Here is a 24,538-nt window from a genome sequence, read left to right as displayed (position 1 = left end):
CTTGTACATATTTCACAGATTTGAAAATCGAAAAAGACTGAATTCGGAATTATAAAATGTATCTCTTCAAAGTTTTTTGTTCGACAGATTTATAGTCAATATTTCGAGTAAATACCAAAACAAAAATGTTCCTTGTTTAAGCCAATATGCACTATATAGGGTGTTTTTTAGAACTATGGTTTTTTTAAATGTAATAACTGTCAAATCGGCTGTCAGAGTTTACTACTCTTTGGAAAATGGTGTTATCTGCTTTGAGCGCAGCCACCTCCTAAGACCACGAAGAGATTATTCCTTGATTGACGACTCTCTCGCATTGAATAGCGTATTTGGAGTCAAATTGCCACCCAAGACAGTCGAAGAGCTCAAGTTGCCTCGTGAAGGTCACACTCCTACCTATCCAGAATCGTCCCTTTTATGTTCAGAGTGCAATGAGTACCCGCATTACTCTAACCACCTCTAAATACCACTTATCTAACTAACCGTTCCCACGACAGTCGGGTCTAACGGTCTCGCGGGAAAGGACTTATGTCATTAAGTAAAAAAAAAAAAAACTTATGTAATACCTTCCTACCTATGGTCTGACTCCCACGTCTGGCGCCACGTCACCCAAATATGCTGTAGATAACTGTTCCAAGAACAACAATATGCTCATTTGGTCTCCCACCTCAATATCATTAAATGTGATTTTACTTTGTTTGGTTACTTTTTGTGAGGGTACATCGAGTCAATGATGTATTCTGATAAAACATCTTTATATGACTAGTTGTTGGAACCCTCGTTTATGAACGAAACGTTGTCGAATTTATATTCCGGGTAACAAATGTCAATTCGGCAATTCTGGTATCTTTTTGCTGTTGCAACAAAAAACATGTATCCTTGAAAAGGTGGTGCAAAATGGACCAAAAAATTTAAGGAAAAAAGGTGGTTTCCATACGAAGTCCTCATAAAACAAAAATTTTTGACAATGTCTTTTTTTAGTAAAAAAAAAATAAAACCTATGTACCTGTAAAAACACCCTTTATATTAATTATAAAACACCCTATATGTACGGATTTTACGTCAATGTTCCGCGAATGTTCTAATTTCGGTGTTTAGACGCGTCTGTTATCGAAAATACTACTATTAAGTAGTTAGTACTGTCAAGAATATTTTCGGAAAATTATTTTTATGGAAATACATCAAAAATTACTACTTACATCCATATCGATATGTACAACGCCGGTGGATCTTCGTTTTGGTTTTCTTCTTCGTTGTATGGCCGATTGAGCAGCCAAATTGCGGTTATCATTTTCTTTGTCATTATCTAAAAACAAAAAAGCAAAGAAATAGTTGAAGATAAAAAAAAAAAACATAAAAAAAATCTATCAAAATTGCATTACCTTTATCATCGTTAGTTTTAGACGCCGAATTAGCCGTGGCGGCTGTGACGTTAGCTGTTGTTGTGGATGCAGTAGACGTTGTCGTGGTAGCTGCTGGTGTTGTGGCGCTGCTGCTATAAGTGCTATTGGTGCTGCCACCGGTGAGTCGTCGGCCGAAAATGCTAACACCCTCGCTGTGAGTATCATTGCTAAGTAATGTGGTGGATGTGGTGGCATTGACTGGTGCGGACACAGGTCGTCCAATTGAGTTCAACGATTGATTCGACGAGTTCACTGTAAAGAAATGAAAAATTTATTTTTTTTTTTAAATGCTGATCTTTGTCTATTATACTATATGATATAGTACGTATGACTTAATGACACTTACATGAATTACTGTTGATGCGCCGTTGTGATATGGTTGACGATAAATTGGCAGCGGCAATAACAGCTGGCGCGCTCGGTATAATTGTGCTGTTATTTGGCGGAAATGTATTCCCACTCGATGCATCTTCCAATTTGAACTAAATTTTGAAATTTATCGAAAATTTTCTTATATTAATAATTACGCCTATAACAATGGCTTGCATTCTATGTTTGTTTGTATGTTTATATGTCAAATTAAGGCTACAGCAAAATGTGTCCTGATTGTGTGTCGATAGCTCGAAACCGCACGTTAATACAGGGTATTTATGTAAGTAGTCAAATACTTGGGGTGGGTGGTAAACGTTCTACGTCACAATTAGGTATGTTGTTGTATGTATGTTTGCAGGTACATAAAACGGGTACACCAAAGCACAGAACAATTTACGGATAAGCGTGTCAAGAACACAACTACAGGTTGCGGGAATGTTCTTTTTCTACTTTTTTTTTATAATTTTGCAAAATTTCATAACAAAATTTGTCTGGTTTAAAAATTTAATTTGTAAGTTAAGTTTTTTTCAGTGTATAAATATACATTTTTACCAAAACCATATTAATGATTAAAAATTATCAATTTTTTTGAGTGTAATTCATGTGTACAACAATTAGCTTCTATTAAAATAAGAATTCGATTGGTTTTTGATTGTGTTGAATTCAAGAAAATATAATTTTGAAGTTTTCTGGCGTAAAGCTAAATTTTTACTTAACCGGTAATGTTTGTTACTGCTGATATAAAATAGGGTACTTGAAAAAAAATTAAAAACATATTTCCCGAAGTTCAAAACCCAAATTGAACAGCAGACAGACATGACAGACATAAGAAATGCTTGGTAACGTAGCTGAGGGCCCTGCATTCATCAATCGCAATATTACTGCTGATGAGACGTGGGTTACTGAATATGATGTCGAAACTAGCGAATGGCGTTCCAAAAAATGAGCCAAAACTGAAACTGAACATAAGGCGAGAGATACTATCGTAGCCAGCAAACATAATTAAACGGAATCTCATGGCCGGACTCAAGGAATCAGAAGTAGAACGTATATCAAAGACCGCTCTCCACGGTATCATATCTCAAAAGTATGTTATTTTAAGAAGTATCTGAGCTATTACAAAAACAACAATCGCAAAACAATGCTAAGGGATACTTTTATTTTATTGTTTTGGTATAAAAATAATTTTCTCAATCCCAAAAAAAATCTTAAAAATGAAATCGGTTGAGAAAAAACACACTCCCGCAGAAACGCACTAAACAAATGGGTGTGGACTCTTGCTCTCAATGTAGTCCCTCAAATCAAAGTGCTAAATGCAAACAGAAATTATGAAACTGGACATAACTATAACACTGGTTTATATCCAACACTTATACACTTTAAAAATTTCAAATAAATTTACATTTGGAGGACTAACAATTAGTTGAAGCTTTTTCAAATTGAATTTTAGACACAGATGACAACGTTAAGATGCGTGTGTTGGCAAAAAGCAGCAAGGTGTTTTAATGGAAAAGCAGAAAAATGTAAGTACATAAATCGGTGAGTGTGTAGTGGTGCAAATTAATATAACAAATACATATATACTTATACATGTTATGCTATAAGTAGGCGGCTTGTAGGCGCTTAGTAGGCTACACAAGTTAAGGTTGATGCAGACATGTATAATATTGTATAACAGTTAAGGATTATTTTTTTTGTTTATTATTTACATTAAGATATTAATGAGTAAAGCAACAACAATTAGTGATGACAACAACAATAAAATGATGAAAGAAGGCATGAGTAGAATAGGCTATGTGAGAGATAGGCTTTACTAGTCTCTACTGTTTTTAAATAGGTTTACATTACAAGCTACTAACTACTTCCAATTACTTTTCAGTTTAGGTATATAGTAAATACTGGTAGTACAATATTAATAGCTAATTTTTACAAAAGGTATATAAAATTAATGAAGTAAAAATTAATAATATTAATTAAGTGTATATAAAATTATATTATGGTTTCAAAGTTAAAAATAAGTAATTTTGATATTAGGCATTAAGTAAACTTAACGTGAAATATTTATACAAATTTTGAATTATAATACAATCAGTAATTTGGTGCGTTGTAAGCACTTTTTCTTTTATATAATATTATTTGTTGTTTGAGAAAATTGCAAAAATTTATTTTTTTATAAAACAATACGAAAAATCATGTAATTATTAATTTTTGTTTAATTTTTATTTTTGGATTTTAAGGGGTTACATGGGTTTACGGGCTTCAAAAAATCGATCGAAATCGATTTTTTTTTTAGTCATATTAAATTCTACAATGTCTATAGTACATAGTCCTAAATTTTCAAGTTGATCTGAGTAATAATTTCGGAGATACTGTCTTGGGAACTTGTGCGCTCTAGGCTAGCTAAACCAGATGCGCCGTCTTTAAAAGCGTTTTTCTCGAAACTATGTTTTTAAAGTCGGTTGGTAAGATTTCTAGAGAACTACTCAACCGATCATTGAAATTTTACACAGGTCTTTGAGATACAGTTCTTAAAGACTTATACGAAGGATTTTTTATTCGATTACAACTATTTGAAAGAACAAAAATGTCGCGAAATTTTTACTAAATTTTAATTTTTTTGTAAAAATATCTGCAAAAAATCAAATTTGCAGTTTTTTATCCTGCCTCCAAGTTTTAAGTTAAGGTTTTAACCATTACACATATTTTTTTTACTTTAAATGATCCTGTGAGGAATTATCCTGCCTACTCGGCGCATCTTTTTTCCAATGGGTCATCGGAAATGGCGTCGCAATGGACGAATTTAAAATATTTTTTCTAAAAGTTTCGAAACTTCTTTGGTAATAGAGTATAAAAATATTTAAATTTAAATATGAGAAAAAAAAATTTGAAAGATTGTTTTTTTACCCGAGGAAATCCATGTAACCCTTAATACTACTTTTTATTAATTTAAATGTCTACTTCAAAAAAAAATTGTGTACATAAATTTATGTACAAAAATGGAATTTAAATTTTTTTCTCTTGATTAAACAAATCAAAAATTTATATAATATTTCACAGTTACGCGACTAATCCGTGTACCAATAAATTATGTTAATTAATTTTTTAAATTTAAATTATTATAATTTTTTATGGCCATAATCGGTTATTTACGTAAGTAAAATGTATTCAAAAGTTTACAATTATGTTTTCATGACTGTCTGTATGTAAATATGCTTGGCTTTGAAGCATCTTCTTTTGTCTTTTTCAATGCATATAAAGAAAATCGAAAAAGCTTTGTGTTTCGTGTTGGCAACGCTGGTGTTGATACTTGATTTTTGACTTTTTTGATGGTTTGGTGGTTGGTGAAGGCACTACTAACAAAAATAACACTATAATATACAAAGCATATAAGTTAAATTATATGCGTTTACTTCCCCTCTTGCACTTTCTAAAATAATTCATAACAAGTGGCGTATATTTCTACCAAACATTTGTACAAAAGTTGATTTTTTTGTTTTTTTTTTCAACTACGAACACGACAAACGAACGCACGCGTGTTGCAAACTCGACAACGTAAGAGTCGACAAACTGTTGGGTTGGTCTATTTTGGTGGGTATTTTGAATTCTTAAAAATCGTAATTTTTGTTTGGTTTTTGTTTTGTACTATGGGTTCGTACAACAATGCATTACCTTACAGCCAGCATCGAATTTCAAACGCCAAGAAGGACGTCGCTCAACCATTGTACTATTGTTGCTACTGTTGCTGCTGCTCGGCGCCGTCGCTGTTGTTGTAGTTGCCACAAACGCTGTACCGCTACTACAACTACTAATACTACTGATAGCACTTTGTAAGGTTTGGGTGTCATTAGATGACGCCTGAGCTGCTTGGCTCTCGTTGTTGCCGTGCAATGACAATGAGGATGAGTCCAAGCTGCGACGACTGCTGAGTGAAATTTTACCGTAATTTGTCGATAGTTCATTTATGGCATCGGCATCGCTTGCCAGCGACGTTGGTGGTAGTGAGCGTGTTTTACTAACGACCGTCGACGAGGACGACGATTCGTCACTATCGCCGACAGCGCTGTATTTGCTCGCTTCGTAACGTAGGCGTTCGGCTAACGTTAAGGCATTGTTGCTGTCCGGATCGTAAGGTATACGCTTGTCGCGCAAGCGTACAGGACTTTCGAGTGTGGGCGTATTCGCGCTCGTGCTGGTAGGTGTGGCCGCTGTAGCATCTGCGGCATGCGCCACACTACTTGACGCCACGCTCACCAGCGGCAATGGAATTAATGTGTTATGGCGTGCACGTTCAGTTTGTGTAACTGACGTTAACTCGGCTGAGTTGTTGCTCGTGGATATGTGTGATTTGGGAGCGCTTATTTCATTAGTAGCCAACTCTTTGGTGGCAGAGCTTTCAGTCTTTTCATTTTCAAACTCGTTAATTTCAACAATTTCACTATCTACTGATTCCACATCCTCTTCGGCGTCCACCGCCTTCTCTTCTAGCAATTCTTCTTCGTCGTCCGCCTCCAGCTCGGCCTGTACATATTCGGCCTTGCTTAAATATGCTATTTCTGTTGCTTCTTCGTTCTCGTTCTGCTGTTCAGAGACGCTTGACTCATCCGCATTCTCATTCTCAATGTCGGCATCAATCTCAAGCTTGTTCGCACTCTCAGGCACATTTTCATCCTCCATTTCATATGTATCGACTTTTTTTCGTACCGTTTCGCTTTCTAAATCGCTTTCATTGATTATGATTTCCGGTGGCGTGACAACTATCGTCGTTTCCACAGTTTCGGTGGGTGCAGCGCTGCCGACAAACGAATGACGCGGTGTCAACGTGTACGTGGCACTCACCTCTTCATCGTTATCATCGGTGGTTGTTGCATCATCGGTTGTGGTATCATCTAGCATTGATGCCTTCGTACTAGAATTCTTTCTAGTTGGCGCCACAATTGTGAAAGAGGCGGAAACATCATCATCGCCATCATTGTCCACAGCAGCTTCATCATCCTGCTGATCACACTCTTTCTCTTCCACCTCCTCCCTATCACTCTCCTCTGCTGGCGTGCAATCTGCACGAATGGCTTGCTGCTCTGCGACCGTTGTTTCAACGTCATCCGCGATTTGGCTCTGCGACGCGAGCGGCGTTTCTGTGGCTAGCAGCGTTTGTGTGGCAGCTACCGACGGTTCTGTGTGTGGCGGCTCAATAACTTCAACTTCTTGTTGTTCGGATGTTGTTGGTATTGTTCCTGCTATTGCTGTAGCTACTTGCGTTTCATTCTGTTAATAATTTTGGTTTTTAGTTTAACGTAAACATATTTGCTATTGGTTTGTTGTAAGTGTTATATGTATGTGTGTAGTTTGTAGTACGGAATATTTGCGCTACATATATAGTAAGTATGTCTGTATATCTAAATAAAAAGTTCCATGTTTAACAAAAATACGAAATACATATGCTCTACCGCATTTGCTAAACGCTATACTTTTGCATTTGTTAAGGCGTTTTTTCGTCGCGCTCATCAAAAAGTTCATAAATGCAAAATTTGTAATTTTTACAAAATATTTTTATATAATTTTACGATAAAATATTCATGCAAATTCCATATTGCAACTCATGCAAACGCACAAATATAATATTCACTACTCTGAATAGTTAGACAAAAACGCTTCGCAATGCTTATTCATGAGATTTCGTTTTCAGCGGTTGCATTTAACGATTACCTCGTGCAGTGTGGCCAACTCGTAGTTACTTTCATTACTTCTATTGTTTGATTTTGTTGGCTTTAACTTGCTTTTCTTAAGATCTTTGCTCAATTTTATCGGTATTGGTGCTAAAAACATTGCAAATTTATTTAAAATAACTGTTATTTTTCAAAAACTGCAAAGACCGCATCCAAAAATTTCGGCAATTGCAATAATATTGAAATTTTAATCATACAAATTAATTTATCGCGAATTTTTTTATATATTTGTACATGGAAATGACGCCAAAAAATTATTTCTCTAAATTTTCAGTACTAAACTTGCCAACTGAAAACAAACTAAACCAAAGGCAACCTAGTTTTAGCTTAAATCATTGTGAAAAAATAAATTTGATTTATAATTCAACCCAAAATACGTATTATGAAAACATCATTCTGTTCGAAAACTTATATTCGAATAAAAAACAAAAAATAAAAATGATTAAAAGAAATTTTTAATTAATTTCTCCCTTAATTTTTGAAGAAGAAATTGTTAGATGTTCACTATCATCAAAAGTAATTTCGAAACTATTCGACATTTATTACAAATGAAGAACACTATTGACGAAATTATAGAAACTTTTCAAATCATAATACATTTGCGCAAGCTTATTATTTACTTTTTAATCATGCGCCTAATTGTAGGCAGTGTTTTTTTTTCAATAGCAAAATGTTGAGGTATTAATTGAGCATGACGACCAAAAAAAAGATCGAGGGACTCACAATAATTCGCAATTTTAATCTCCAACTACACAATGTGAAAACGAAATCTCATTTTCGAGTACTGCAATAACAATAATCATGTACATATTTACGACTACTTCATAGATTTTACAAGCTGTAATAAAGTATAAATTGTATAATTTATAAACTGTCAATAAAAATTTTCAAAACTTCGTGTTGTAGTCATATTCCTCAATCAGGTGACAAAAACAGGGTGTGTCATCGTTTATGTTGGTAGAAAAACTACATAGGTTGCCTATTATATTTCGGTATTAGAGAGAAGAAAGTAAATTTAATCAGCCAAAATCGCTTCATTGGTTTTCAAAATATTCTCAATTAAGATCTTTACACTTTCGGATGCGTTTGAACTAATTTTCGAAGCAATTTTGTCACTCTGCTTGAGGTATTTACAAAACTTGGGTTCTGAACACAATAAACCGCCTCTTCAGGTATTGGAAAACGTTGACCTCTTAGTTTATTTTTTTATTTCCGCACTTAAAAAGAACTAATTCGGTGCCACGTCAGGACTATACGGTGGTTCACTCATGAAATCAATGTTTCGACTGCTCAATGCAGTTGATTCAGGTGATGTATAGGGTTTTTCAACAGGGGCAAAAGTAGACCGATAGGGACAGCAAACAACGACATATTTTATTCCGCTCTTTTGACATTTCTCTTCAGTAAGGTTTGGCATTTCATCATGGAAAGATAAACGATCCAACAACAAGTTGAAATTATTAAAATTTACTACCGAAATTCGGCGTCAGTGACCTCAACTTTAAAAGCGCTAGGTATAATTTATGGTCGTCATAAGTGTAATGTCAGATCAACAATTGAGCGACTAGTGGAAAAATTAGAATCCACAGGCACCCTGTATAAAATTCAAATACAATTCAGACATCAAGACAGCTTGTAAATCAACTAAATCAAGAATATCAAATACTTTTTAGAAAAATACAATTCCAAATGTTTGTATAAGTGTACTAATATCAAATATTATATAAGTTATGGCATTCCTCATTATATATATAAAATGTACTTGCATAAAATAACTGTTTACTATAACATTTTTTATATAACTTAGAAGTAAATTGAATAAAAAGACACTAAAATACAACTATGCAATACAAAACGACATTTTCCTTAAACGATTACAAAAAAGTGCTGCCTAAGTAAGTGACTAATTCAAATCAGTTAAGTAGTTAAAGATAGAAGTAGAGTTTGAAAGGCGCGAGTGTGTGTAATCCTGTGCAGATGATCTCACAAATGCATATTTAGATGCGATTAGGAAGTATCGGCGGCGGTTGCTGTCAGCTGCTGCTTCGTACAAGCGTTTACGCAAACTGCTTTTTATTATTATTATTGTTTAACTAACGTTGAATGCTTGTAAGCACATTGCGTTCTCATTTATTTTGCTTTTACTTTTTTATTTTCAATATTTTTTGTTAATGGCACGCTTGGCGCAAACTAAAACAAACAGCGCAATAATTAAAGCGTCAAAATGCACGAGAAAGGTGAACATATTTTTGTATAAAAAAAAGTTTTATGTCTATATGTATGTATGTGTATCCAAGTGCTGTAGTTTTAATGCGAATTCGTTGGTTTTCCTGCATATTGCTCACTTCTCTTCTGTTTGCCCTGTTGTGCTAGTATATACTATATAGTTGTATAATATGTATGTATGTACATATATATGTTGTTTTTGAGATAATTATTTGATTTTACATTATTTGAAATAACGAAAATCAATACCGCAACACCGTCAGATAATAGTAGTTCCAAAGCCTAGGTGGTGGTGGTGGTGGGTGGCCACAAATCCAAGTAGTGAGTGGGGGTGAGATATATAGTGAGTGAGATTTGAAGTGTACAAGTGGATTGTGGTGGATTACATTTGGTTTGGTGGTTGCTCGGTTGGATTGGGTGGTTGTAATGATATATTTGTATTTGGTGGTACTACTACGATTAATTGATTATCAAAAAACCAACAAACGATATAATTTTTGATATATGTACTATATAAAATATTTTAATCTAAATTTCATTTTTAATAACATTAATAAATATGTATAACAGCACCGCTTCCAGAAGCAATTTTTAATGTGATTTTAAATTTCAATACGTGAAGTATTGACTGTAACCAGCAACAACAACATGTTTGCTCATGATAGATAATAATAGTACACAAGTATATTAATTTTAGATGAATTTTGGCAATTGAAGGTTGCAGTGGTTAACTGAATTCGTTTGTGGTGGATATGGTGAAATTGGTGGTGGTGGAAATGGTGGCAATTTTCTGGTGACACAAACACCGGCGGGACATTGTACGTGACAAGATGATAGTTGTCTTATAGTTGATTTTGACTGTTGTTCAATTTCACACAAAAGTACAGTTATACAATTGACAAAGAACTGCATGACAAATAATGATTGTTTACAATATTTTTTTTTTCTTTTTTTCTTTGTTGTAATTTTTCATTTTGTGTAATAATGTTATTATATTATATGGCATATGTTTGTAAGTATGTATGTAGATATATAGCCTAAATGCTTTAATTTAGTAATTAATAGCAATATATAAATATAAATTTATAGATTTTTAATTGCTATCATCATAAGCTTGGCATTATAGTTAAGACAGTTTTTCTTTTAATTGTGTACTTACGCTGCTGCTGTTATTGTTGTTGTTCATATTTGAGTTTTTCTTCTTGACCAACTCTTCGGCGCTCTTGATTTCGTCCAACGTGACGCCCTGTGTGGAGCGACGCGTCTCACGCACGCGTTTGGCGTGTGCCTTGCGCTGGGTTTCGCTCTCCTCGTCACGCACGGGTGGCACAAAGGATCTGCAAGTGTGATGGAGCGTAGTTGCATTAATAAAAATTATAATTTGTAGAGTTTTTTTTTTAATATTTTTAGATGATGTCAGTAGTGGGCTAGTTTTGAAGAACAAGAAAGAGCGATCATGCAGGGCGTAGTATTGACGCTTAATGGTGTGAGTACATAGAAGGCGTATTTTTTTTTTTATTTTGTAAAAAAAAAAAGGAACCGCAACGCAGCCATATTCTATTGCTCTATTTCTACGAAAATTTAGTGTTATTATCGAACTTATTTTCTATTTATTAAAAAAAGGACGGTTATGGACCTTCATCTTATTTTTGATCTATGATACAACTATATGCTATAGTAGTCCGATCTGAACAATTTCATTAGAGATTATGGCGCTGCTTTGGACAATTATACATGCCAAATTTCGTGAAGATATCTTGTTAAATAAAAAAGTTTTCTATATAAGGACTAGATTTTGTCCGATCAGTTTGTATGGCGGCTATATATTATAAGTATCCGATCTCAACAATTTCATTAGAGATTGTAACGCTGCTTTGGGCAATAATACATGCCAAATTTCGAAAAGATATCTTGTTAAATAAAAAAGTTTTCCTTACAAGGACTAGATTTTGATCGATCAGTTTGTATGGCGGCTATATGTAATAGTGGTAAGATCTGAACAATTTCTTCTGAGATTATGGCATTGCCTTAGACAATAATCCAATTCAAATTTCATAGAGATATCTCGGTAAATAAAAAAATTTTCCATACATGAACTTGATTCCGATAGTTCAGTTTGTATGGCAGCTATATGTTATAGTGGTCCGATATTGCTGGTTCTGACAAATGAGCAGCTTCTTTAGGAGAAAAGAACGTGTGCAAAGTTTCAAAACGATATCTCAAAAACCGCAAGACATTTTCAGGCTTTCAAATTTCCTTAAGACAAAAGGACATTGTGGACTAACGGGAAAATTGATGTAAATGTGAAAGAAATTATTATTTTTTAGCCGACTTATATTTTCTCTGGTAATTCGGCAAACAATATATCGGTTTACAGCACATTTTCCCCAAAAAAAATAATTATTCTCTCGGTTCCCCGCGATTCATCTATTAGATGAAGAATTGCTCGCAGACATGCTTATCATCAAACTAATTCAAAAACAAATTTTGCTGCATTAAAAAATACTATACACAGCTAAAATTTGAGTTTCCGAAACGTTGAAACGAAGTAAACCTGCGTTGACGAATCCACTTAAAAATAATTTCATTTTTTTGTTTAAGAAAAAAACATATTTACATTGTAAAAATTATTAATTCCTTAATTTAAAATCTTTCTGCACGACAAGCTAGCGCAATGATTAGAAACAGCAGTATGCAACGTACAAAAAAAATTAAAAATCAAAAAATCGCGAAACATAGTAATAACAAAAAACATAAAAAATAATTAGCAAAAAATTAGCGGCGCTTAAAAAAATTGGAAATAAAAGTTAGGTTGAGGCAACAGCAAAACAAAAAGAGAGCGCAAAAATCTGTCACGACGATAAAACAAAATATTTACTTGAAGAAATTTTTGAAAATTGTGCCAGCTGACATTTTCTGCTTGGCGGCGACAGTAGTAGTTGGTGCAGCTGCATCGGGACTTGATGATGTTGACTGTTTAGTGTCATTATTATTGTTATTATTACCGTTATTATTGTTGTTATTGGCAGTGATCGTATTATTGACATTTGTATTATTATTATTGTTGTTGTTCTTGTTATTATTATTATTGTTGCTGTTGGTGCTGGCAGCACTTGTGGCACCTTTGCCACTATTTTGTGCGCTATGAAGGGGGGAAAATCATGATGTCGATAAGAAATTATAGAAAATGAAATCACATTGTGAAACAAAGAAAGTATGATAATTTTTATAAACAAACTAAAAAAAAAGAGTAAAAGAATTGCATGAGCAAAGACAGACAATGAAGAGCAGACTGACACTGAGTGACTAAGACAGCTGCTTCGGTTGCTATTTTTCATTTCTATTTTTTTGTTTTTGTGATAAAAAATGTTTTTAATGCATTATCAACTCACCTGCGTATCGGTGTCGTGGTTGTAGCCGTCGACGGTGTGGTGGTGGTGCTGCCGGCTGTCGTTATTGACGTAGTCGAATCAGCTGTTGTTGGTGTGCTTGTTGTGTACGCCGCCGTTATCGATGTGGACGACGTGTTCGTCGAAATGGTTCTGCGTTAGAAGTAAATAAATGTGTTTTGAAATGTTACAAGCAATTTTTAAAGTAAATTTGTTAATAAATAAATTTCTATGAACATGTATACAATAAAATCTGCACACATACATACATTTAATGACGATTATTAAAAATGAATTAAATTATAGCTGAGAATAAAGCACAAACGTAACAGATGAATGATTAAGCGAACATATTTTTTATTTAATTTCTTCAATTTTTGTTTTTCCATTTTTTTCAAATATTTTTTTTAGTTTTAACCAATTTCTTTATTATTTTTTTTTTCAATTTTTTTATTTTTAAAAGTCATTTTTTAATTTAAAAAAATTTAATTGTTCAAAAAAATTTTAATTTTTTGAAAATGTTTTTTAAAATAAAAGATAATTAGTTTATAATTTTTTTGAAAATGTTTAAAAAAAAAATTGTTTTTAAATTTTTTGAAATTTTTTTTTTTTTAATTAAAATTTTTTTTTTTTAAATTAAAATTTTTTTTTTTTAAAATAAGAAAAAAAATTCAAATTTTTTCAAAAAAATTTTAAATTTTAATTTTTTGAAAATGTTTTAAAAAAAAATTTGTTTTTAAATTTTTTGAAAATTTTTTTTTGTTTTTTGAACATTTAAATTTTTTTTTTAAATTAGAAAAAATTTCAATTTTGGTGTCTATACATACAATATATTTGTTTTTTTCTAATTTTTCAAAAAATAATTTGTCATTTTCAATATTTTTTTTTTAGAAGTTTTTCAATTATGTTTTTCTTTTGTTTTTTTTTTTTAATAAAAATTGAAATGAAAGCAAATTAACAAACCTGTAATTTCTATGATCTTTGAGTGATGCCGATCTTTGTACCGAATAATTTGGAATGGGCGTGTAAACGTTGCCTAATGCGCTTGTGGGATTATTGATAATGTTGGTGTTGATGTTACTTTTACTGTTATTAATATTGTTACTGTTATTGCTATTATTGTTGATGTTGTTATTGCTATTGCTACTGTTGCTATTGTTATTTTGGCTATTACTGTTACTACTGTTGTTACTATTATTGAGTTGTTGTTGCTTGGCCGGCAATATGGGGCATGAATTGGCTTTTATGCGTGCGCGCAGCTCATGATATTTTTGATAGAATCTGCACCACATTGTTTGCATTCGTTAATTTTTTTTTTTTGATTTTGCGTCATTTCAGACATTTGTGTATGCGTTTTCATTTCCAATTCATTAACAACCAAAAGCATTATTTGAGTTATTTTTTTGCATTTAAATTTATGCAACAAGCGCCAATGGTTTGTTTTATTACAAATTATATTTTGTTTATTTGTTGTTGTTGTTGTGTTTGTTAGCAGGACGATTTGTGGTTGTTGAATGGTGATTGGTGAAGGTGTTGGTTGTGGTTGTGAGAGTAGTAGTAAAATGGTGGTTTGTGGTTTGATGATGTTTTTTGTTTTAATTTTTTTTTTGTTTGTTTGAAGTGAGTATGCAAAAAATAATAAACAAATTAAATTTTTATATTAGTAATTTGGTCACAAATCATTGGTGAAATAAATATTTTACAATTTTAATATTTTCAAAAATACAAAAAAAAATATTATTATGTTTGTGTATGTGATACGCTGTCGATAAACACATGTTTCTATACATATGTACCATACATACAACAATTCTGACGCGGACTGAAACATAAAACCGAATAGATCGATAAATAAAAAAAAAAATATTTTCGTAATTTTTTGTTACAAACACATTTTGTTAACTTTGTCAGTCCGGGTTATATTTGATCAACTGTTATGTACATATGTATAAGAAACACACGAAAAATACCTTACAAGTTTTGATTAAATTAAACGCGCTTGCTTGAACCCGCACCAATGCACATTTGCAACTACTGTCTTGAATTATTTCGGTTGGCGCATGAAAATAGGGCTTCTCAACTGTATTGCCGATAAGCAGCGATATCTGCGCGAATGCTTCAATTACTCGCTACAATTGTTTGCAATCTTATCTCAATTTCGACAAAATGTTTGAGTATAGATTTTTTAATAGAAAATAAAGTAACTAAGAATTCCAGCGAATAAAATAAGTATGAACGCATGTTGTTACTCACGTAGAGTTGTATGTGTTAGTAAAAATGAAATCACTTTGATACGTAATAGCGAATACTAAGTGTCTGATATGTGCTTGAGAGGAATATGAAATCATGATTTTCAGCACACATGCTTTTTGTTGTTGTTGTAGCGACAGAAAGCATTTACCAAATAATCGCAAACACAATCAAGGTATGTTTATGACTTTACAGCATATAAAACCAGGTTCGAACCTGGTTAGGTAGACCCGTTTCTGTAGGCAACAGAGTCCGCTGTTGAAATGCCGTAAAAATCCCACTACAACCTGTTCTACGGTATCAGAATTGACTCGGATTTTATCCTTTAACGATCTAACCCTGTTTGGATCAGTAATTTTGATATATATGAAAAACCGACTCTGAAGAGCGACTAACTCAGGTTACTATGCTGGTTTGCAACAATTTTATGCCGAAAAAGTGAAAATTTACAAGTCGTTTTGAAAAATAACAAAAATTAATTTCTCAAAAATACAAAAATTCCAACGATCGAAAATATAATCACTGAGATTTTAAAATATTTCGGCTTTAAGAGAGGAATAAAGTCCTTTTACATGTGTATAATATTGCAGAAATTTTATGTTTTAACTATAATGTATATGTAGTAGTTTACTTTATGAAAGCTCAAGTGCATAAATGAAAAGCAATTTATGACGGATGATGAAAATATGCTCTGGTTAAAAATTTAGCAAGAAATATATCAAATCTACGTATATACAAATATACATAACCAAAAAAAATCTCTTCGCATGAATTTAAAATATGAAAAGCGACGCTGTACACATACACAAACACACAGTATGAACAAATATTTTCAATTAATTTTGCCAAAGAAAATAGCTAACTTGCAAATAACCATAATTTGTGCTTAAAAAATTTATAAATAAATAACTTAAATTTAGCCAACATAAGTGGGCGCTTTTGTTACTCACTTCTCGTCATGCTCGAAGCTCTGAGTGCGTCTTAAAATAACATCTGATGTCTCTGTGGTGTTGTTAGTTTTACTAACATCTTTTTCAGGAACTTCTATTAAATGTAAAAACAGACAAAAGCATGAGTAATGCTTTTAAAAAACCGTTATAAGGTGCAACTCACGAATTTTCGTTGGACTTTCATTTTGTGTGCGCGCTCTTGCCAAGCTGTTGCGTCGCCATGGCGCCTCATCCTCAACCGTTTGGTTGTCTGTTGTAGCAACGGCGGATGGTTTGACAGTTTCAAGCGATTGTTTTGATTTCTCATCTGCAATAAAGCAAGGTTTTATAATAATGCTGAGTTTGAATAGTGAAATTAAAGGCATGAAAGGAAAAGTTTTATTTAAAAAATGGCAAAAACTCAAAATAAATAATAATATTTCAAACATTTAGAGTGGAACGCAACGGTATAAACGAAATACAGATTTTGTTTACAGAAAAATACTGTCACGCTTACGTCAAATTAATATTAAAAGGAATACAAAAACAACACAAATAAGTATTACCAACGCCAGTCACAGTTATGGTCACAGTCAAAACGAGTTATAGGCCAAAAAATTGAAATAACGCTAAATATAATCAACCGCACATACATACAAACATACAAAACCAAGTTCAAATTATAAACGGAATATATAACTCCTACAGCACAATCGCAACATAACGGGAGTAGGAAATTCCTTTCCACCGTCATACGTCACGAAATGCTGTAGTCTTGTAAAACAAAAACAAAACCAAACACACATACACACGCATTCACCAAAGATACCTTCAGGTTCAGATAGGCTGGTCGAGTGTGAGCTCTCTGTTGAGTCGGTGAGTTCAGAGTCAGTTTCATCATATTCAGCTATACGCGCCAGATTATGAGGCTCCAGCTGATCACTACTATCAATCATTGGCAGTTCATTTTCGGTTATGGAAGCTGTTAGGCAAACATATGTATTTACAAGAAACGCATTTTGGACGGCACACAATGGACACGATGAGCCGGGCGGTAATAACGGAAATGGCAGCCAAAGAATTCACAGTCATTCATGTACAATTGGGAATAATGCAATACAAAATGTACATATGTATGTAAATAAGTTGGATTTACTCGTAAAAGTTTAAAGTTTTCGTGTAGAAAATGCCAACGAATGCAAAGTTAAATTGTGAAAACAAAAAATAAGAAATATTTGTATACGGTAAAATGGCAGTGCGAGTGTACAACTCAAGTGTGTGGCAGTTGAACTTATTTATTAATTGTATGTATAAAAATTAAACTAAAGGCAATTAAGTTGGTGCACAAAGAAAGAAGTTTCTTAACGGCCGTGTGAACCTAAAGTATTGAGAGTAACAATGAGAATGAAAACCAAAACAAAAACGGCAACAAACAAGGGGAGTGGACAATAAAAAATTGATTTAAGAATATATTAGTTTATAGTAAATAAAAAGATTAATTTAAAAACAAAAAAATATTCACTTCGGCTGTACCGAAGCTGTAATGCCCTTCACAGGTGCTTTTGTTATTGTATAAATGGTATACAAAAATCTTTATCATGATTTTTATTAGTCAATTTATATGACAGCTTAAGCTATAGTGGTTCGACCTAAGCAATATTCAGAATAATCTATGCCAAATATCGTAAGGATATCTTGTCAAATGAAAACAGTTTTCGTGCAAAGACTAAAGTTTCATCGGTTGTTGTTGTTGTAACGGGTACCTAAAAGATTTTGATTGCTTGCTGTTTTTGTAGCGTCAGAATTCAGCCGAGTTGACAGTCCTTGACCGGACAAAAAAAAATTCGGGTCCGTTCGGGTTACGTAGACCCGACTGTCGTGGGAACCAGATCTGAACAGTATATACAGAAATTGTACCGTTGTCTCGGACAATAATCCATGCAAAATTTCGTTAAAATAATTTGACATATAAAACAGTATTCCATACAAGAACTTGATTTCGGTCAGTTTGTAAGGCAGCCATATTCTGTAGTGCTCCAATAACAACGGTTTCGACAAATGCGTAGCCTTTTCGGGGAAAAAGGACGTGTGCAAAGTTCCAGATCCACAGCTCAAAAACTGAAGACCTATTTCGCGTAGGAACCGATAGACGGACACAGAGAGACCTAATACATCCTGATCAGGATATAATAACTAAATATAAATAAAGTACGTTTATCTGATGTTTGATGCGTAAACTACAAATCTATGTGAATACTAATGTATTTACAGTTGTGTGCGCACATACCATTCGCTTGATCCTTTGACTGATCCGATTTCACTTCCACTCGTATGATTTTCGTTGGCGTATTATCAATGTGATTTTCAATTTTATCTGAGATTCTGTGTCATGGAGAAAGAGAGAGAGAATAAATTACAAAACAACGTACAGTGATTTCAATGAAACGTGCAACCTGATTTGACTAGAAGGACGACGTTTGACACGTTTGTTGCTGGTGCTACGCAATTCCTCCAAGAATTTCGCCATTTTACGATCGGCCACATCGATGCACGTCTGACCGGCATAATTGCGTATATCCATATCGGCCATGGCATTGACCAGCATATCGGCGGCCTCCTTTTGGCCCCAATGTGATGCAGCATGCAACGGCGTCCAGCCGTCATTGTCCTGTTTATCAACATTAGCACGACCGGCGAGTAGTAAACTTATAACCTAAAAAAGACCACAGAAAAAGTTGTTACATTTTTAATGATTATTATGCTTAAAATGCATTTAATAAACGCCCACCTTTGTATAGCCCTTTGCTGCGGCTACGTGCAGCGCTGTGGCACCTGTTTTCGGATGCGGCCGATCCACTTCGGACGCATCGCTGCGCAACCATTTCTTGGCATCGCTCAGCATTAGCTGCTCCTCCGCCTGTCGCGCCTTCTCGCAGTCGATATTGTGTTCAGTCATCACCTTTTGCATGAAATCCATCATCGCCAAATGTTGTATATCGACAGCCAAGTCCACGGCCAAGTCACCGTCGCTATTTACAGCGGCCGGATCGGCGCCATGCTCCACCAAATAGCGGGCTATGCTCACGAAGCTGCCCACAGCAAAAAAAAAACAAAAAAGAAACAGAAAATGAGCGAGAAGAAAACGAAATAAGTATTGCGAAAGTGATGGCAGAAGGTGCAAAAAAATTATTTATATTTTGATTATCATTTTACTGGCAATTTCGCTTTCAAACGAATTTTGGCCAATTGGCTACTCACCCGCATGAGGCGGTGGCATGCAGCGGCGTCCAGCCTTCATTATCTTGTCTGTTTATATCAGCGCCATGTTCGATTAGAAATTCAACCATTTCTAGATTATCATCAATGCAAGCCTAAAATAAAAAAATAAAAGAAAGCGTGAAAATGTTTCATTTTGCTTGACATATTTACATTTGTAAACTAAATAATCTTACAAATTAAATGTTTAGTTTATAACATTTTCAAATAAAGCATATTTCTTTGAACTCTGTTGCTAGTTTGAATATCAATTTAAAAATTTTATTTTTGAGAAATTTATTAAAAAAGTTTGACACGTGATTTTATATTAAAAGAACTGCGAGTACCATGAAAATGTAACAAAGTTTATAAATTTTTTTTTAATTAATGATTAGGATTTTAAAAACATCAATTTATTTTAGCTTTAACTACACTGTAGTTTCTGAAAACATTATTATATATGTATGGTGGAAAAAATTGTATAATCCGCTGCTTTTTTAATATCGCCTTAGGTGTGTGACTTTGATTATAAACGATATAATTAAAATTATTTATGCCAATTTAGGATTCCCAAAATATCGCTTTATTTTGGCTTTAACTACACTTTAGGTGCTGAAAACATTATTCTATATTGTAAAACAAATTTTTTTCCAAGCCACTGCATTTTTTGAACATATTAGTATCACCTAGGGTGTGTGACTTTGCTGTAATACGCCTAGATATAGGCAACAGTTTTATCTTCTAGAACAAATGCGTAAAGTCATCGGATGAGAATGAAATAAAAGAACTCAAATAAGTATTATAATTGAGTGTGGAAGGGTTTGGGTCAATCTATAGTCTCATTAAACTCATTTTTCTCGAAGCTGCATTTTATGGATTCGGCGGCCATAGAAATGGGAGAGAACATTGCACGTATTCTGCATTTGCACTTTCAATTCTTATACTTTTTTGATAATAAATTATCTCATAATTTCAAAACAAAAATAATAATAATCCAGTCTACTTGAATTATTTTTTTTTTTCAAAAATACCAGAAAATCTAGTAGGAAGTCCCAAAGGCGCTGAAATCAGTTCCTTAAATGTAGTTCTGGATCTCTGACTTAAATACCTACCTATAATCAATAGTTCTAGGACAACAGAAAGGTTCTAAATGACAAGCACATGAAAAAATAAACAAGCTCTTTACCTGGGTTAGCAGTAGTATAGTATATTATTAATTATTTATCTAAAGGGACGTAACGAAAATGTGATATGCTCAAATGACAAGAGGAAAAGCAGCAAGAAACCGTCATAAAATCCAATACAGTTATGAAAGGTATTTTTGACGAAATCGGAACATTCATAGTTTTAATAAAAACAAAGGTAAGTGGTTATATGGATTTACGGGTTTAAAAAAATCGATTTTTTTATTGTCCTATTAAATTCTACAGCACCTCTAGAATGTTGTCCTAAATTTTCAAGTTGATCCGAATAATAGTTTCGGAGATACTGCCTTGAAAGCAAGTTTAGCTAGGCTTAACGCGCCGTCTTTAAACGCCTTTTTCTCGAAACTGTGTTTTTCAAGTTGGTTGGCAAAATTGATCGAGATCTTCATGAAATTTTACACAGCTCTGTGATAAACAATAAATATTTAATGTTTATATATGAAAAAAATTGTTAAAAAAAAATGCTATTTTTACCCGAAGAAACCCATGTAAACCGTTAATTACAGTTATTTCGAATCTATAACTTTTCACAAATAAAAAAAAGGTTTCCATATAAGGACTTGATTTTGCCCGATCACTTTGCATGACAGCTATATGTTATAGTGGTTCGATTAGTATTTATACAAGGTCAACGTTATAGATTTAGACAATCGATTTTAGACGTTATAGATTTAGACAATAATCTCTGCGAAGTTCTGTGAAAATATCTCGTAAAATCAAAAAGTTTTTCATACAAGAACTTCATTTTCATTAATCAGTCTCTATGACAGCTGTATGCCACGGTAGTCCGGTTTGAACAAATTGTTCAAAGCTTAGACCATTATCTTTGACAATAAGTCACACTAAATTTCGTTAAGATATTCTGGCAAATAAAAGTTTCCCATATAATTGCCTGGTTTTAATTGATTTTCTGATCGATATATCAAAGACTGAGGGATTAGTTGGGATATGTGCAGACGAAGATATATGTACCTACATAAATCGACTTAGCTCATAATGCGAATCATGTATATTTTATAAGCTCTCCAACGTTTACTTCTGTATGTTACCAATACGTGGTAAACCCTCTTCATGGCAATAGTCATTAATACTTGTAAGTCATATATTAAATTTCCCGCAGAGAATTTCATAAGAAGTCTAAATTGAGCATATGCAAAAAAAATTGCAATCAATTTATGTATAAGTAAATATTACAAATAACCACTGAGACACTTTTTAACTAGAAAAATAAAAACACTTGAGTACAAAAAGCACGTAAAGCGATAAAAAAAGATCGAAAATAAGAATTGGCGTCATTAGCCCACCAAAGTAATAATGCAAAGAATATTAGTTGTACCGCAATTTCCCAAGAATACACCCAAATTACAACAACAGAAATTGAATTAAATTGATAAACAAAAAGAATAGTTACAACACAACAACAACAACAATGAACTCGCATGGCGCGATAAATTCAAAGTGAAAAGTAAAATGGACTTCGCACAAAAATGACGATGATATCATCGCTTCTTCCAGCGCTCGACAATGCCCTGCACCGATTGCGGAATAAGGTGGTACGCAATGATTGAAAAATAGTGCGCCTCACGCCTCTTTCACGCACACACACATTCACGCACACAGCTACGTGCATACAAATTGGCATGCATGTATGTATGCATAAACAATAACAAATCAACAGCAAGTATAATAATATTAGCAAAAGGTGCAAATATCCACATTGCCCATATGAGTTCGCCGCCGATGGTTTGTTTCATATTTTCGCTATCGCTCACCAGCGCGCATTGTTTAAACTTTATAGCACACATTCTGATAACGGCACATTGAGAATAGATGTAGGAAAGGAAAAAAACCATTAAATATATTATATATACATACATATATGCTATTTTGGTCAGCTAAACAAGCAGTCATGCCGATTTTGGTGTCTTCGAAGGAATGTCTAAACGCCACTTCAAAATAGCGGCGGCGCCGACGCCTGCCACTCAGCTGACTGTATGTTACCTTTCTATATTTTCTATTATTTGTTTGGCTTATCAATTTGCATAAAGCATTCGAGTTTGCACAATCGAAAATGTATCTATGAAATTAGATTATTTATGAGGAATGCGATGACTGTTCGAAAGCCAAACGAGAGTGTGTTCTACATTCAAATTTATACACGAAGAATTTGAATTAGAAAGATTTGAAAATCGTAAAGTTTATACGTGAATACTTAATCGTGATATAATATAAAATACATGTTCGAAATTTTGAAAAAGTTTGCGGGAATTTCCCCAAAAGTCTGTTATGCATTAAGTGGTTATGCCCACTTGAAGGCCAGAAAAAAATCGTTTTTTCAACAATTTGGTTTTGAAGAAGCATTCTGTTTAATTAATAAATAAAAAAATATACATTTACATAATGTATTATACTTAATAATCGGTGATTTATTGTGAAAAATTTTAATTCCCTTGATCCGTTGCCGATCTACAGGAAGACGTCCGAAGTAAGTTTGTTTTGGCAGTGATGAAGATATTTCTGCTTAAAATTATCTCAAATCGAAAAGCAAAACAAAAATATTAAGGGGTTACATGGGTTTACGGGTTTCGAAAAATCGAATGTTATTATCTCGCTCGAGGCTAACTAAGCTAAGTGCCCCGCAGGTAAACGGGTTTTACTCGAAACTGTTTTTGTGAAGTCGGCCGGCAGGATCTGTCGAGAAATACTCAACAAATCTTCATGAAATCTTACAAATTTTTGGACGAAGGATTTTTTTCGATTACAAATATTAAAAAAAAATGCCGGGAAATTTTCACTAAACATTTCATTTTTTTGTAAAAATGTCTGCCCAAAATCAAGATTTAATTTTTTTTCCTTCGTCCAAGTTCAAAGTAAGATTTTAAATAAAACACTTTTCACTTTAGATGATCCTGTGAGGTGTTATCCTGCCAACGCGAGCGCATCTTTTTTCCGAGGGGTCACCGGAAATGGCGTTGCAATGGCCGAGTTTAAAATATATTTTTTTCCAGAAATTTCAGAATTTCTTTGTTAATACTGTATATTTGTAGCAAAAAAAATTTAATAAAATATTTAATTTGTTATATAAAAAAAAAAATTGTTTGGAGTCGGATCACCTTCAAATTTTCGGAGTATATTCTCAAATACATGTACATTCGATATCTATGCAAAAAATCGGACACCATAAATGCGTAACATATAAGTTTTTGTTGTTTTGTTGTTGTTGTCATAATTAATTTTTCAATTTGTAATGGACATTAATATAAAAACATAACTTTTTTCTGTATTATAGCGCCATTTTGTTGATCATTTCACGTTGGGTGTGTGACTTCGCTAATATACGCCCGGATGTAGGCAACATTTTTTATTTTAAAAGTTTATAGCTTGTAACCTTGGGATGAGAATCAAGTATTTTTACTAAAATCATCCAGGATTTTTGTTTGGAATAACAATAATAATCTAGATTCCCAAATAAAAATATAAATATAAGTTTAATTTAACAAATTTATGAATACAACGACGGCTTATTTTTTTATATTTTATAAACTATAGTGCAAGGAAGCTTAATCACATAATCTCTTAGTTAATTATAGATTGAACTTCGGCTTAAAAGCCTAAGGAGTGATGCAATAAGATGCGTGGCAATAAATCTGGTAAATGCTTAGACATTTTTTGAAGTTATAGATATTTTGAATTGAATTGAAACAAGATTTTTCATAAAACTAAAAACATATGATAAAGTCATGCACTCATAAAATATTACTATTGAATCATATATATTATTGTTTTTTT

At 33.1% G+C, this 24,538-nt stretch overlaps 2 protein-coding genes across 3 annotated transcripts in view; both read right to left on the bottom strand.

The window, feature by feature from the left end:
- LOC105224488 (protein phosphatase 1 regulatory subunit 12A) overlaps positions 1–15,164 on the bottom strand; it is a 44,939-nt gene extending 29,775 nt beyond the window's left edge. Inside the window, exons 1-7 of one of the 2 annotated variants that reach the window (XM_049458324.1) lie at positions 15,081–15,164; positions 13,114–13,263; positions 10,881–11,058; positions 5,442–7,034; positions 1,747–1,882; positions 1,380–1,652; positions 1,197–1,303 (exon numbers count right to left, since the gene is read on the bottom strand). In XM_049458324.1, the coding sequence (XP_049314281.1) occupies positions 1,197–1,303; positions 1,380–1,652; positions 1,747–1,882; positions 5,442–7,034; positions 10,881–10,907 (2,136 nt within the window). In that variant the 5' untranslated portion in view covers positions 10,908–11,058; positions 13,114–13,263; positions 15,081–15,164. Of the gene's footprint in view, positions 1–1,196; positions 1,304–1,379; positions 1,653–1,746; positions 1,883–5,441; positions 7,035–7,475; positions 7,611–10,880; positions 11,059–13,113; positions 13,264–15,080 lie in introns of those variants that run through there. The other variant, XM_049458323.1, reaches the window with a different exon arrangement.
- Positions 15,165–17,302: 2,138 nt separating this feature from the next.
- On the bottom strand, positions 17,303–19,690 carry LOC125778848 (protein phosphatase 1 regulatory subunit 12A-like). Its single transcript, XM_049458331.1, has 5 exons — positions 19,548–19,690; positions 19,078–19,378; positions 18,743–19,002; positions 18,577–18,671; positions 17,303–17,667 (listed from the first exon to the last, which is right to left on the bottom strand). Exons 1-5 carry the CDS (start codon positions 19,634–19,636, stop codon positions 17,651–17,653), a joined length of 762 nt encoding a protein of 253 aa, XP_049314288.1. The 5' UTR covers positions 19,637–19,690; the 3' UTR covers positions 17,303–17,650.
- Between the last annotated feature and the right edge of the window lie 4,848 nt (positions 19,691–24,538).

The sequence above is a fragment of the Bactrocera dorsalis genome, chromosome 5 (genome assembly GCF_023373825.1).
Source record: "Bactrocera dorsalis isolate Fly_Bdor chromosome 5, ASM2337382v1, whole genome shotgun sequence".
Classification (NCBI taxonomy): domain Eukaryota; kingdom Metazoa; phylum Arthropoda; class Insecta; order Diptera; family Tephritidae; genus Bactrocera; species Bactrocera dorsalis.
Note: the sequence above shows the minus strand (reverse complement) of the source record. Positions and strands in the feature narration are given on the sequence as shown.